The sequence below is a fragment of the Symphodus melops genome, assembly GCF_947650265.1.
Source record: "Symphodus melops genome assembly, chromosome: 3".
NCBI classification, from domain to species: domain Eukaryota; kingdom Metazoa; phylum Chordata; class Actinopteri; order Labriformes; family Labridae; genus Symphodus; species Symphodus melops.
The window spans coordinates 27793274-27808834 of NC_136693.1; the positions used below are offsets into that span (position 1 = coordinate 27793274).

The 15561-nt window shown below is 42.9% G+C and overlaps 1 protein-coding gene across 1 annotated transcript in view; it reads left to right on the forward strand.

Annotated features, from left to right (window-relative positions):
- The window catches only part of hipk3b (homeodomain interacting protein kinase 3b), a 39574-nt gene that overhangs the window by 18956 nt on the left and 5057 nt on the right, over positions 1–15561 (forward strand). The window contains exons 3-15 of the mRNA XM_079338695.1: positions 1984–2107; positions 7411–7530; positions 8025–8111; positions 8567–8751; positions 8843–9002; positions 10262–10382; positions 10482–10603; positions 10744–10868; positions 11489–11656; positions 11744–12064; positions 12152–12298; positions 12400–12662; positions 13828–13967. Coding sequence (XP_079194821.1) covers positions 1984–2107; positions 7411–7530; positions 8025–8111; positions 8567–8751; positions 8843–9002; positions 10262–10382; positions 10482–10603; positions 10744–10868; positions 11489–11656; positions 11744–12064; positions 12152–12298; positions 12400–12662; positions 13828–13967 — 2083 coding nt within the window. The remainder of the gene's footprint in view (positions 1–1983; positions 2108–7410; positions 7531–8024; positions 8112–8566; positions 8752–8842; positions 9003–10261; positions 10383–10481; positions 10604–10743; positions 10869–11488; positions 11657–11743; positions 12065–12151; positions 12299–12399; positions 12663–13827; positions 13968–15561) is intronic.

The window sequence follows — 15561 nt, forward strand, 5'->3', positions numbered from 1 at the left end:
CTGCACCAGCTGTTGTGGGCATTTGTTTAGACTGTTTTAAAATTGTCAGAAACTTATTTCAGCATTTCTAAAGTTTGCTGTTGCCAGCCATATGTTTCACACCATTCAGTCCAATATAACTCCAAAGACGTCATAGCAAAGTCTGCAGGATCCCCTTTGAATATGTTCTGTGTTTTTGCCCCGGCTGGTGTGTGCAGCTGTCTGAAGGGCAGCAGTCTGAGCTAATGGTCTTGAAATCTTACTTCCAATCATCCGCATTCTTCTGTGTTAGTAAATAGATTTGTGAGGGTGTATCTCGTCTATAAGCTGAACGGAAGTGAAACAATATCTCTTCGTCACTCAGCAACAAGTTTCTCATGTTTCTCTCGTGTATAATTTAAGCGCTGAGTCAGTCTAAGCAATGTGGTCACGTATGTAACGACCACACTCGTTCGCTAAATATTTATCACACTGTGATATGACATTAATACTGATACAATTATAATGACATTCAATAAAAATTATGACCCAGAAATTTTGTTGCCTAAAAACGGAATGTGTGGAAAACTCAAATCATCGACATTCACTAATATTCACTGAGAGGACATTTTCCTTTGTCTTTCAGTTGCCTTCAGGAGTGCTTAGTTTAAAAGGTATATCCTGTTAGTCTTTGGCTGTGTATTTGAAGGCTAAACAATAAATATCACAAAACAGATTTCAGGCTTAAGTATACTTCAGTATTTTGTTATAATATAAAAAAATGAGATGTAATGCCTTTTAAAAAAAACAAAAAAAAAACAGTGTTAGTCTATTATACATAACACCATGTGAATAACTCAGTGGGAAAATGAGCTTTTAATGGAATTAAAACAGCAGGATATGCATTCATCTTTAAATATCACTTATCATCGCTCTACTGTTATAATTTGAACTTTTCTCTTATGCAGGTAAAGTAGACAGTTAACCAAACATTGAGATATTTATATGTACATAGATTTTCTGACACTCTTGGTGTGTTTGTGTGCGACATCGTCACTGTGCTGTATTTACACTTAAGGAGGCCGCTCCTGCTGCAGACTTACCTCAGAGAGACGAGCTCAGACTACATCATGCTGTCAGGGCAGTGTCACAGTTTATAGGCTTTGTGGTGTCCTAAACACTGAGTTCTTTGACAGTTGTCAGCACGTCTTACCTGTATTGGTGCTGACAAGCCTGCGTCACCACTAGCCATCCCTGCAACATGGTATTACAGTGCTATTATGGAGTTGGTTAAGGCAACTCTGGGCCAGTACGTAGGCGACTACGTCGTGACTGTGCTCCTTATTTCCCATCAGCCCAGAGCAGATACTGTCAGAGGTCTGATCCCGGCCTGGCTGACCTGCTAACCCACTGACTCAGCCTGCTGACGCTTGGCGACAACACTGGCTTACAAGTCACTTGGCACCAAAACACATGCACAACACAATCTGAATGGCCAGGGACAGGAATTCCATCAAATTAGTGATCATTTGTATTCAAAAGCCTGAGAACAAAGAGGGCATCAGCGTGAATAATAAACATTTAAAGGTGTTCCTAGTGAATAAATCGGCTATGTGTTTACAATCAAAAGCCTTTTAAAGTGAATCAACACGGTGTTAAAGTTGGCATGCCACGAGAAGTTCTTATCATGTTTAACAGAGATGTACTGTTTGAATTTCTTGTTTAAAAACAAAAGTCTTAATTTAGTCAAAAATGCCCAAGTTTTATAAAACTATCTTTATCTCTTTAAGATGATGTAGGTTATTTTATTTATTACCATTATTTGACTTGAATATGGAGTCTCATAACTGCCTCTGTCTACAAAGAAAGTGCTCCAGTATTTAAAATATGAGGGAGGAGTCTAGCAGTTGTTTTGCTCCGTGTATTTAACACATGAAGAATGCTTTTCCTAAATAAATAATGTTAAAAAAAGTCACCATTGTTTGGACCTGGCTGAACTGTGGTTGTGTTTTGTCTGTTCCGCAGGGCTCCAGAGATCATTTTGGGATTGCCGTTTTGTGAAGCCATAGACATGTGGTCCCTGGGCTGTGTGATAGCTGAACTTTTTCTGGGCTGGCCCCTTTATCCGGGGGCCCTGGAGTACGACCAGGTAAACAACCATCCACCCACACATCTCTTTTTTAGCCGCCGTTGGTTCTTGCTGCGTTTTCTCTTCTGTTTTTTAGGTTTCCACTTTTCAGCCATTCCTCCATTTTGTACTTCCTATCCCCTCCTTTTGGCTCGATGTGCAACTTATTCCAACATCTCCTACTTTCAACTTCCATGACTAAGTCCCTCCTTGTTGTACCATAGCCACATGGAAACTGCTTTCATATGGCGCTGTATTTTTCACTGGCCTTTCCTACTTTTATACGTTTTTCTCTCAGTACAGCCGTTTCTCCCATATGTCAGCCACATACCGCACAACACACACTTATCTTTGCACACAGCCTGTGTGGCTGTCTGGGTAGAGTTACACCCTCTGTTTCCACCAAACCAGTTATTTTCCTGCTCTCTGCTGTCCCTCCTTTCTTCTTACTTTTCTCCTTCTTTTTCTTTCGTCCCCTTCACTTTCCAATCAAGGCAGCCCACAGAGGAGTGGGCTCCGTGTGTTTTGTTTTTTTGGGTTTGCATTCAGTCAAGCTTTCTATTACAGGCTTGCCTTCAGGGTACTGACTCAGACGAGGCTCCCACTGTTGAAGTTTGCGGAATATGTGATTCATTGCCACTTCAGTCTGAAGCTCCCAAAAAGAAGGATTGCAAAGATGCATTTCAGAGGAGACGCTTACAAAGCCTTTAAAGGGCAGACGGGGACACTCGGCAGAAGAGTTCAGTACAGATGGATTGAAGCTAGGACAATAATACACAATTGTCAGTGTGTACCATTGTTTTTTTTAAAGTTTATTTCTTTTCTAGTGGGATCCAGGCGTAATGCCGTCTTTAGGGTACTTAAGGGCAATTGTCTGTTTTAATTTTTTTTTTGCATAATTACACTCGTAAAGAAAGATGGTTGTTGTTCGGAGGAAAGAGACATACTTCTCGAGGGATTCACAATAACAAATTAATGCTGTATTTATGGCCTCCTTGGTGACGTGCCCGCCCTGAGGATAATATCAGCTGCAGTGTGGGACAGCAGAATGGCATCTTTATGTGATTGATGCTTTGTCTATTTGGAGCTGTCGGATGCCTGCCCCTCCCAGCGGAGCCCTCACAGTGTCTTCCCAGGACCAAACTGATCTGGGCTTATGTTGAGCCCCAGAGCACTGTCTACTCAAAGCCTGCCAACAGTCAGATCCTCCTCTGCACTATGTGGAACCCTACATTACAGCTCCAGCCCCTCTGCACATCGCTCTCATACCGGGGTATTTTTATAGCCTGGCTTCATTTTTCACTCTCCCCTAAAACTAAGACAGGAGAGCTAACTCAAGACCTCCGAAAGAGATTTGACTTGATCGCTGCGCCACCAGTCTGAATATGATGAATCTGTTTTTGCAGGAACCAGTCTGAGAGTCGCAGAGCTGATTTAGAGATATGTGGGAGCAGACTGACTCCTCAATTTAGTAAGGGCCTGTTTGGAACTGCTGGGATGATGAGGGTGGGGAGGAAAAGGTGGCATAGATAAGGGAGTGTGAGATACAATGACATGAAATGCTGGAGAAGGAACCTGTGGAATGTAACGGATAGAAATTGAAACCCCACTGTATGTAAATGAGGGTTTAACACTGGCAAGAGTTAATAGCTTTAGATTGCTACTTGTTGAATCTCGCGCCCCTCATCTTACAGTCTTTTATTATCTGCTGATTAAAATTACAGCAGTGAATTTTAAGCTAAGGATCTTCTATGGGATGACTGAATGCCATCCTGGACAGTTTTAGCAGAATGGATATGTTGTAAGGGGAAAGCACAAGCCTGTCCACCCTCCATTTAAAAAAAACAAAAAAAACCAACCCTGTCTCCCTCTGCCAAGTCTGCCCACTGGCATGCAGGGTGCTCGGTTTGGTCAGGGAAATGCCCAGCGCATAATGAAAAACAGACTGCAGGAGCTTTTATGAATAAAAGAAGTGTTTCTTTCTCTCTGGTGGCTCAATAGTAAATAATAAAGAACTATACACACCCAGATAGTTAATGTTCTCTTAGATGATTTTAAAATAAAATACAAACTAAAAAATGATTCATTTAAAGAAGTACGATAGCATCAAGGACAGAAACCACAAACTAGACTCCCTATGTCTACAGAGGCTAGAAAGATGTGCTGCACCTCGAGGAGTCGTATGATTTACCAAACCATCACATTCCTTCTGATTTTAACACTTTGGAATACTTCTTTCTAGTATTTAAATCATTTAAGAGAACATTTGGCGTTGCTGACTGGTTGTGTGAGGTTGAGGACGTGGATAAACTTAAATGGGCATTCCCTGAGCTATCAGTCTGATATATTAATATTCCAGAGCTTGAAAATAGAAAGCTTGTAAATTTTTATCTCCTAAAATAAATAGCCAAGTGACTGTATGTCAGTAAACAGCCAGGCAGCTGACTGTTGGTATGAGGTGTCATCTAGAGGCCACAGGGTGGTCTGGCTGTGGCTGACTGAGCTCCTGCACCCCCCCTTTTTTTTTTTTCTTCTTATCTTTCTGCAGGGGGTCTTTTTCCATGCCACCAAGCATGTTGTATTTATAACTAGAGCTCCTCCTCTTCTGTCGGCCCCTGTTGCTCTCCTCTTGCCTTACCTCATTCCCTAGGCTCGCCACCTTTTTTTTTGCCTCACCAGGACTAGCGGCAGGCTGCTCACGTTGTTGACTTGGCAAACCGAACAGTTCAGCCCGTGTATCATTATGAGATGCTATAATAAGCCCCAGAGTTGTAATCTTGGGTATCAGTGCCTTCCCTATACTTGTTTTACCTTTCTTTATTCCCTCTTACCCTCTCTGACTCTTGCTTTCTTGGGAACCATTGAAGTGGTGGAACCATTAGGGTCAGTGCAGTGAGTGCACACACTTGCAGACAGCAAAGTTATGTGATTTCTGTTTTTTCTTATCTTCTAAACTCGACCTAGCGGGCAACATGGAGGAGCTAAAAGAATAAGAGGATATAGTCAGGATCAGTGGGAGCAATAAAGCTTCGGGTTAGAAACGCAAGGTCAAAGAAGGACATTTCCTGAGTGTAAATGGGAACAAAACTGTAGAGAGACCTAATGTCTCCAAATGGAAATTATTATTTACACGTAAGTTAACCGGGAGGGTGTGGCATTCTAAGCTCAGATGTACTTTTATGTTCTGCGTTGAGGCATATCATTCAAATGCAGTTTTTATGGCGTGTATTGTTATCTGGATGACTATAAAATGAACGGGGCCTGTGTGTGCTTCCTGTCTGCTCTGCAACAGGCCCAGGCTCGCTTGATCGTTGTTTTGTGAGCACGCGAGTTGTGCACCAGTGATCTCACTGGTTTGTGAGATCTCTGCAGAGACACGCCTTCCGGGAAAAATGAGGGTTTTCCCGTCAAAAGAATGTTCCCACCCACACACAGTGATTGTGATGCTGTTTCTGTTGCTGTTGACATGTTGTTGCTTAACTACAGCATATTATGGGGAAGAAAGGAGGGGATTTTAGTGTGTGTACTTCCAGGGTCGAGTTTGTAGGAATCTGCAGTTTCAGTAATCTGGGACTGATGTGAAAGACAAACAGAAAATGAAAAAGAGGAAGAGAATCTAAAGCTCACATTGTTCTTTTTTTTTTTTTTTTTTTTTTTTTTTTTTTTAAGAAGAACAAGAATTAATTGAGGAAGGTTTTGATTTCTGAAGCGAGAAATGGATTGTTTCACAATGGTTGGCTGTTAGTTTGCGTTGATATAAGCAAGGGATCTCCACCATGCCAAGTTAATCAGAAGATGAGGTTTGAGTCATCACGCGTACTGTCAGAATCCCAATAAATACATAGATTTATCATAGCTTCATGTTTTGCCAGCTTCCAGAGTCAAAGGTCTGAACCACCCACACAGACACATTTGCAGTGTTTGTATAGCAGTAAAGGACAGACAGGATCAAGGAGAGCAACACGAAGATCAACACATGAGAAGCTTCCAATGAAAACACACAGTTACAACTTGCAATCTGACTCATTCACGTTTAGCAGCCTGTTGTCTTTGTATGTGCAGGAATTGTATGTTGTGATCGGGCCAACTGTCTTAAAAGGGAAAAAAAGAAGGAGACTGACGTGTTTTGATGTATAAATTGTCAAAAGGCCAGATTTCTCACGTCAACATTCCCTTTGACGTCTTTTGATATCTGAGGTTTTAAATGGCCACTACAGCTATGCTTACCTTGTGGAATAAGTTGGACCGATATTACACAAATAAATGAAATCTGCTGGGCCTGGATTCAGACTCTTCCCATTGACAGGAATAAGTGTCCTTATATTAAATCTATCACGTGTTTCATTCTGAAGAATTTGGCATTAAAAGCTTGTTCCTCTTCCTGAAATGACATCTCTTCATTTCTCTCTGTTTAAACCATTTAAGAGGCCATTCTTTACGGCTTGAAGGACAATCTTGATAAACATTTAGTCAAATGTTAAGGACTTACATTTTAGTCGACCTGACATTTCAAGCTGTGTGTTTATAAACTAGTCATCAGTATCTGAATGCCAATCTGTTGTCTGCTACATTTAAAGTTTGTAATTACTGCTTTATGATCCTCACCTTCCTCCTCCCGTGTGCCTCCTCGCTCTGGCTTCTTAGCAGCGCTGAATTTCTAATGGTTGTTGTCCTTTACACCCGGGTGTGATTGACGTCAGCCGGGCTTCTCACCGGCCTCCTCTCATAAACCTGTATGTGACACACTTGCCCCACGGCCATCTGACTGACGAGCACCATTACCCAGCAAAGCGTTTGGCATTGAGACCACGGGGACCTTGTTATCAGAGTTTACATGAAAAGACACTGACTGCTTTCAGAGATCATAAACACGAGCTGCACTTGGCACAGGGTCTTATTTGAGTCCAGTCATTTCTCAGGAATGTGCCATCTTCAGAGTCTCTGCAGCGGTCTCCACTATGTACAGATACACACACACACACACACACACACACACACACACACACACACACACACACACACACACACACACACACACACACACACACACACACACACACACACACACACACACACACACACACACACACACTATGAAGTCCTTCACAGTTACAGTTTGTGTGTTTCACAGTTATTTCTTGAGACCTTGTAGCTGATCTTGTGATATGTTGGTTTAGTAGAGTGGAAATGATAAAGACATTAGTAACACATAAAAGCAGCCCTCACTTACATACGTCAGCTGAAAGCAAAAGAGTGTCTTCTCCTTCACCTATAAGACTTGCTTTTATTAAATCCTTCCTTCCTTCCTCTCTTATCTCCAACAGATTCGATACATTTCTCAGACACAGGGTTTGCCAGGAGAACATTTGTTGAATACGGGGACAAAGACGGCACGGTTCTTTTGCAAAGAATCTGATTCACCCTACGCAGCATGGAGACTAAAGGTACGTTTGACACACCTGAAAAAATATCTCAGATCAGGTCCTTATCACTTGTTCAAAACAACTCACCTGTTCTCCTGTGTTGCGTCACTAAAAGCTAACAGTGAAAGTCATTGGCCAGCTGTAACTCATTGAACAAACAGTTTCCTCCTCCCTCTGGGCAAACAAAACTGCTCTTCCTAATGAAATAGAAATGATAGCTTTCCTGGGATTAAACCAAAAACATAAACGGAACGCTAACTATTTGACTCTGATCAAAGATAAAGTCAAAGAAAACATTACATTCATAGTTTGCCAGTCACATGCTTAGTATCAGCCAAGGTCTCGCCAGCAATCTTTTTCCAGCAAGCAAATCTGAATCTAACGGTTTCTTACAAAGTGTGCCTAAAACCTTTAATTAAGCGAGTAACATATTTATATCACAACATAACTGAGCTTTGTAGCTACTAGACTGATTTCAGTGCTGACGTCACCACTAATCACCATCTTTTCTCCAGTCAACAGACGAGCATGAGACGGAGACAGGAATGAAGTCAAAGGAAGCCAGGAAGTACATCTTCAGCTGTTTGGATGACATAGCGCACGTAGGTTCAAGCTGCGTGGACCACAATGTACTCCACCGGAGGAAGTTACACGTCAAATGTTTCGAGGTTATACACAAATAAGCCAGAGGAAGTACACCTACAACTGTTTGTACGGAACAGAGCGTGTACGTCTTATTTCTGGGAAAGAAAAGGTCACCTACGCTTAACTTCCCTGCATTTGAATATTCAACCTACATTTACAAAATGAACGTTCAGGCTTTACTCACTATTCCTGATGAAACAGACCACAGGTGGAAATTCCCCAACAAAGCATGCTAGCTCAAGTCTGTACTTTTATCGTTTAGAAGAGGTTCTTGTGAATTTATGTTTGTGAGTAACTCTTTGTCATGCTTGGGGAATTTGTTGAGTGTGAAGAGGATGAACCAGCTGATACATCAGATACAGTTTATACTGCCATGTTACAGTTTACTTAACGGTAAATGTTTGTGATTCAGGTGAACTTGGTGATGAATCTGGAAGGTAGTGACATGCTAGTGGAGAAGGCTGACCGCAGAGAGTTTGTGGGCTTGTTGAAGAAGATGCTGTTGATTGATGCAGAGGAGAGGATCGCCCCCGCCGAAGCTCTCAGCCACCCGTTTGTGACAATGCAGCACCTGCTTGACTTTCCCCATAGCAACCAGTGAGTCCTTTTGGCCTCACATTTTCAGACATGTTGTTAGTTTGACCTGCCTACATAACTTGAACTCTCCCTGTCACTCCCCCGCCTGTAGTGTTAAGTCGTGTTTCCACATCATGGATGTTTGCTGGAGTCGTCCTAGTGCTTATGAGGCGGCCAACAGAAATAAAGGTCCTTTTGTCAGACCAGTGACCACAACCGCTGCTGCCTCTGTCAACCACCCGTTCAGCAAGATCACAGGTGTCCATGCTCAAGTAAGTCATTCAGAAGCTTTCTATTCTCATTTCAAAGACATCTCAAAATCTACCCTATACATTTACTCTCCTGTCCGCCTGCTGTGTTGTTCTGTGAATCTGCTCGTGCTAAAACTCATCATGCAGACAATTTCCCCACATTTATTGCTTCCGTGTATCTGTCTTATTACGTCTTGGCCCTGCTGTCATGGCAACAAAATAACGTCATGTGTCTGAGGTCATGGCAACAGTGCAAATCAGTATTGTTGCTGAGGAAGAAAAGGAGCTGACCCTTTTTTTAAAAATTGGAGTTTTATAATGAAGACATCTCAAAGTCTATTCAGAAGCTGCTGCACGAGGATGAAATATGAAAAGACGATTTTTTAGGACGACACAAATGCATTTCATAAACACGGGTATAAAGAAGTAGGATATAAGAATAACTGGCCACTTTTGTTGAGCAAGAACACAACTGCTCAGATAAGTTCTTCTTGTGCAGCAGCGTAGAACATGGTGAACTATTCTTGTTTGAGAGACTTCTACAGAAAAGTGTGGTGGCTTCTTTAGTATTATCCTGTGAAAGGCTGCTTTGTGTTGTTAACTGTCATGTGTGTGTGGGGGCAGGGCAACAGGCAGGAGCTGCTGCGGAACAATATAAGCCTAGTTCTCCTTATTCAATAAATGTGATTATGGCCCGACACGAGAGCAGCGTGAGTGTTTGGAAGCAGAGGCACATGCTCGACTGTTCTTTGTTTATCACAAGCCTATCGCAAAGGCTAAGTTCAACACTTTTCAACACATTTTTAAAAATAGTTAGTGTTTATAGGTCTGCTACCAAACCTAGTACTTTACATTCAGCTTTTAGCATGATCCCATTCGAAGTGGACATGTCCTTTGCAGTATTTACACATCCCGAGCATCATTTTAACTGAGGGAAAGTATTGATCAGAACACAGTAAGTCATTGTTTGTCTTTGGGAGGAGGACTTGATGAGTAAGCGAGTTGTTCTTGAATCATTGTGGATGTGAAACTCAAAAAGACCTGCATTTCGTCAGCGTTATAACAGTGATCTATCACAGAGGGGAAAAGCAGGGTTGTCTTAAAAATAAAATGACCGACCCACTGATTTGAGAAAGGCTCCCGAGTTCTGACTTGTCTTGGAAAACAGCCCCCTCTCGGCAGAGATGGCGCCATCTACTGGAACCCTACTGCTACTGTTGGTCATTTAAATACCTCAGAAAAGTCTAGTCATTTCCCTTTTTTTCTTTTGTGTTTTTCAGGGGTTAGCTCCATCAGCCCCCTCAGTGATGCACCCTGGGATACCGCTTCAGACTGGAAGTCAGTTTGGATGCAGTGATTCATTTCAGCAGGCTCTCATTTTATGTCCCCCCACCCTTCAAGGTAGGAGCTGTAAAGTGTGAGCTGTAAGTGATTTAGCTTCTTAACGGTTAGACTAAATATCTTAAAGTCTATTATTTTCCTATCTCATCGTCTCTGCAGGAATCCCAACCAACACAGCTAAACCAACTGGCTACTCTGTTCGCATGGAGGCCTCTGTGCCTCTGGTTACTCAAGCACCACCCATCCAGCCCATCCAAATCAGACCTGGAGTCATAACACAGGTACGATTGTAGTATGTAGGCCATATATTTTTCAGCAGGTGCGTCTATGCACTTGTAGGATGTTGATCTTTGAGCTGTAAGCAGATTGAAGAGCCATCGAGAGGACTTTCACGTGTAATTAATATGCTTCTCTCCAACAGGCCTGGTCTAACCGTGCACAGCAAATTTTGGTGCCGACTTGGCAGCAGGTGACATCAGTACCCCCACCACCAACCACTCTGGCATCTGACACTGTGGCCGGCTCACAGAGATTGGGTGACTGGGGGTAAGAAATTTGTTTAAATGTCCGGACCAGAATTAGAATTACATACAAAGACTCTCTCTTCTTTTATTGGTGCAGACGGTGTATATGGATAATAAAAAACGTAGGTTAACAGGAGAATTCCTGCTGTGAAAAACTTCAAGAAAATCTATAAAAATTCAAGAATATTTTATAAAATAATGACTAATGAACTATTAACTGCTGGTGCCAACTTTTGTGCAGCTTATATTTAACTATGTATTGCCATTAATCAAGAGGTTATCGACGAAGAAAAATAAGTGTTTTAAGCAGGCTTACCTTGAAGATTCTGTACTTGTACATATAAAGTGAAAAATGTTGTATTTTGGTGCTATTCGAATAAAGATTGTCGTCTTTTTCTGTCCTTTGCTGATCACATCCGATTAAATAGTATCACATTAGATAATTAATATTAGTGCTTCATTAGTGGCTATGTTCACTCTTGGGAATAGCTGCACTGCTTCGAATCAGAGCGGCTGCTCCCCTGAATGTTAATGATCGATGAGTCATGCGTGTCCTTTGCGACCGGTGACTGAGAGCGTTTTGTCAGTAATGGTGTTAAAGGCTTTTGGCTCAATTTGTGATGTTCTGTTTTCGTATTGCAGGAAAGTGCGTCCCCATGGTAACCATTACAGCTCCATGATTGCACATCCTCAGCCATTCTTAACCAACCAAATGACCATGTCCGCCCACCAGCCAATCAACATCGGCATCGCACATGTGGTGTGGCCGCAGCCAGCTGCCAACAAGAGAGCCAAGCCTTGTGTGAACAGGTAGGACACTTTGCATCGAGCTCTCTTACACGTTACCAAAAAGAAAAGTACTGTCATATTTAGAGAGAGACCTTCCTTCTTCAACAGGGGCAGCAACTTCTCCCAAAACACAAATATCCAAAATTTAGTATGCCAGTCCCCAAAGATGGCCGATACAGCAAAGAATGTCCAGGAGGTCCGAGAGGAGGCAACCAGATGCCCAAAGGAGGGGCAGACTGCTGGAGAGGAGCAAAGAATAGAGCAGCCGGATGAAAACTGCTGTAAAGTGGCTCCAGCGTGTGAGGAGCATTCAGTTTCACAGGAGCAGCGTCAGGCCATGGTGATCTCTGACTTAGCCAGCCCAACTGTGAGTGTCATCAGTATCAGCAGCGATGAAGAGGAAGGCACCCAAAGACACTCGATGGGGGAGTGAGTACTGACCATGAGGTTTCCTCCTAAGCTTTCTCCTCAATGGCTCTTAAAATGTCTTATTTTTTGATATCTCTGTGCAATCAGGTGTAAGGGAAGTGCAGACTGTGAGGCGTGTCAGAGCACCGTCAGCATGGAGAGAGTCTGTTCCCTCAGCAGTCCAGACAGCACGTTAAGTACCAGCTCCTCAGCCTCGGCCCAGTCCAGCACCTCGCCCTGCAAACACCCCAACAGGTACCCAAAAGGCAACTCAGCTTCTGCAAAAGTTTCCCTTGATCTAGTTGCCACACAGCTGCAACTGTAACTTCCTTCTTCATTTGCTTCCCCTCACGCAGTATGTCGGACGACGAACAGGAGAGTGGTTGTGACACAGTGGACAGCTCGCCTGCCTCAGACGCCTCTGGCCCTAGCAACAGTCCCTTCACAGAGAGACGTTTCATCGCTGACACCAACCAGAACTGCGAGCCCCGTGTGGCGTGCGTTGCCCCGGAGACCGAGCCCAGCAAGCCAACAGTTCGTACTGTTGTGGTGCCTCCAATGAGGGTGCAGAACAGCAACAACAACAATCCTACTGTCAGTGAAACGCTTGGTAACTCAGGTAAAACTAGACCTCCAATACACTGCTCTCATAAATGCACTCAGTATGTCTCACTTGGAGTTGGACCTCATAATATATTTCAGGTGTCTAGCCTCCAGGGGGTAGTTAACTCAAATACTCTCTAATCGAGATTATCAAGTGACTAAAACTGGTCTCTTGCAGACTCAGTAGCTACATGTTTACTGGTGTTATCCCCTCTGAAGACCTGCTGAGTAGGTCATGTTAGCTCAAAGGTCCAGTCACCACTGCTGCTGTCTGCTCCACAGGTCACATGGTCTGGGATTATGCTGTCTTTGTAGGCCACAGAGGTTCTCACAGGTGATTATGGGTGACCTGCCCTGAAGTGTCTGCTCTGCTCTCTAGAGAGGACATTTGTTTGCTGTCAACACTCCTCACTCTGACTCTGAGAGCCCCTTGTCTCTGTGTGCATTTCTTCAGGCTCCATATGCATGCATAATTGCACCCAAACATTTAATGTCCTGACTAAAATATTCAAAATCAGCCAGAGAGCATTGGCCTGGCTGTCACAACCAGATCAACGTCTGATGAATGTTTCTTTCAGGTGTTAAAGTGGAGTTATGCATGTTGTAGGTTTGATAACAGCTGTAGTCAGCTGGACACGTTGTCTCTTTCAACAGCAGAATTCATATTCAAGCTAGGTGTTTCAAAATTCTTCAAACTCTAAATCCCATGAGTCAAATAGCCTCTAATATTAAAGTCAAACTCTCAAACTATTGCAACTTAAGCCCAACATAAAAGGGCACAGCTTGCTATTCTGGTGCTACCAGGTGTATAAATAGCTGATGGTCTGACCCCACTATAAGATCCACCAACAAGCTTAGTTACAAGCTCCTCCCAGATACCCCAAACACATCTATTAATAATCCACCAGATCATATTCACAGGACAGATGCCACATAGTTTGAACGTTTTGGACTGATCAGATACAGCTTAGAGCCCTGATAAGTCGACGGAGCCTCCTGCCACTAAAGTTGCTGTTCCCCTGATTGAAGTAAAATCCAATCTGTTGTTCCATCTCCTTTTGCCTCTTCTATAAAGTTGTGATACTGAAAACAAGACACCAAATTGTGTATTGTAACTTTTTCACCTCAACCTTTGTCTCTGTTTCTCCCTCTCTCCATCTTCACATGGCCTCCTCCTTCAGTGTTAGAGTCTATATGCCATACCAGAGGGCGAGGCATCCCTGGGCGACAACACCTCCACTCCACTCCCCTCCTCAACAGGCCGCAGAAGATCCCACCTGCATTCCAGCCCCAGCAGCAGCAGCCAATAGGCTTTGGGCAGGTGAGAACATGCAGTCACAAACGTGTATTATACTTATCACAAACACATAAACAAATCCTTTTGGATATCATTTTAAACCTTATTGTCGAAGCACTGGTAAGACCAGAGAGTCTTTGTGATGATGGGGGGAAAAAAACGCGGACTATATTTTATTTTTAGAAAAGAAATAAGGTACATTCCCCAGCAGGAGACTTTTTTTTTTCTACTTGTCTGCATTGCTTCCTGTATTGTGCATGAACAAATACTTTGGAAAGTTGTACCTGAAAGTGACATTGATGGAGTGACTGATCCGGTTCTGACTACAGTGTCAGTTCAGGTCAGAAAAACATTGGAAGTACAAGTATTTCCTTTTCATAGTGGACCAGCAGCCAAGCGCACACTTCACACAGTAGGGTAAATGGAACTTAACTTTCCTGCCACAGTTGCTCTCTTTGCTGACAGCTCTGTTCTTATTAAGTTGAAGGCAGCAGATAAACATTGGAACTGTGTAAAATTCTTGATAAACAGCAGGATGGAAGTGTTTTCCAAACTGGTTTTACATGTACATCTAAAAGAAGCAGCTAGGATAAGAGGTACCGCTTTGTTCACATAGATAGTCAAGATGGACACATGCTGAAAGTGCCTGACAGGGGCTTTAATGTGCTCCCAGTCAGATACATGTTGTAATATTATGCACACAAATTAAGATAAGGATAAACTTTATTGATTTGGGTGATACAGCAGCTCAAAAAACAAACAAAAAAACCCCAAGTAAAACAGGGAATATAAACGGCATCAATAGCAAAAAAAAGTGAAAAAGAACATCTATGAGCAAAGATGAATGAAAAGTGACCCTAAAATCTTCCTGTGAAGGCGAGGGAAAGGGAAGCGTCTCGTGGCACCTTTTTAGATGTTGAAGACGTGAACAATAGATGGTCTATCAAATAGTGCTGCCCATCGAGATGAGCTACTAAGCAGCGCTTCATATTTCTGCGCAGCACATGTGCACAGTTAATATCCTGGGTGCTTGTGGTCATTACGCTAATACATTCACGTTTTATGTAAACGAATTACAAAGAAAATAAAGCAAAAACATGCTTCCATATTCCTTAGAGAGGGGTAGTTGTGTAAATCGAAGTGACTCTGTGCAGGGAGCGTTTTTCAACGGGGAGTATTGATAGCCTCTCTTTTCAGCTTTTGCTATGATAGCACTTTGTGACAAAGCCCGACAACTCGGTGCATCACCGGGTCTCCTTCAATCAGCTTTCATTCCTGTGATGCCTTAAAACTTGAGCACCAGTGTGAGTGTCGTGCATCAGCCTACTGTGTAGCACATAGGACTGCGTTTGCCTCTCATCAATAAAACAGGCAGTGATTGTCACCCATCACAGATCAGGGCGGCTCTCTCCGCTGACTGAAGTGCATCCTCCAGCTATCCTCTCATCGCAGCATAAAGAGCTCCAATGGCCTTTCTTCTTTGAGCTCTTTATAGAGCTGCAAGCGCTTCTTTTTACTTTTTTGCAATGCTGTCCAACTCTAGCCCGTTGTCACCTTCTTCGATTGATGAAGTCCCGCGCATGTCCCTCTCAGTTATGTTATATGTTCCACTACGATG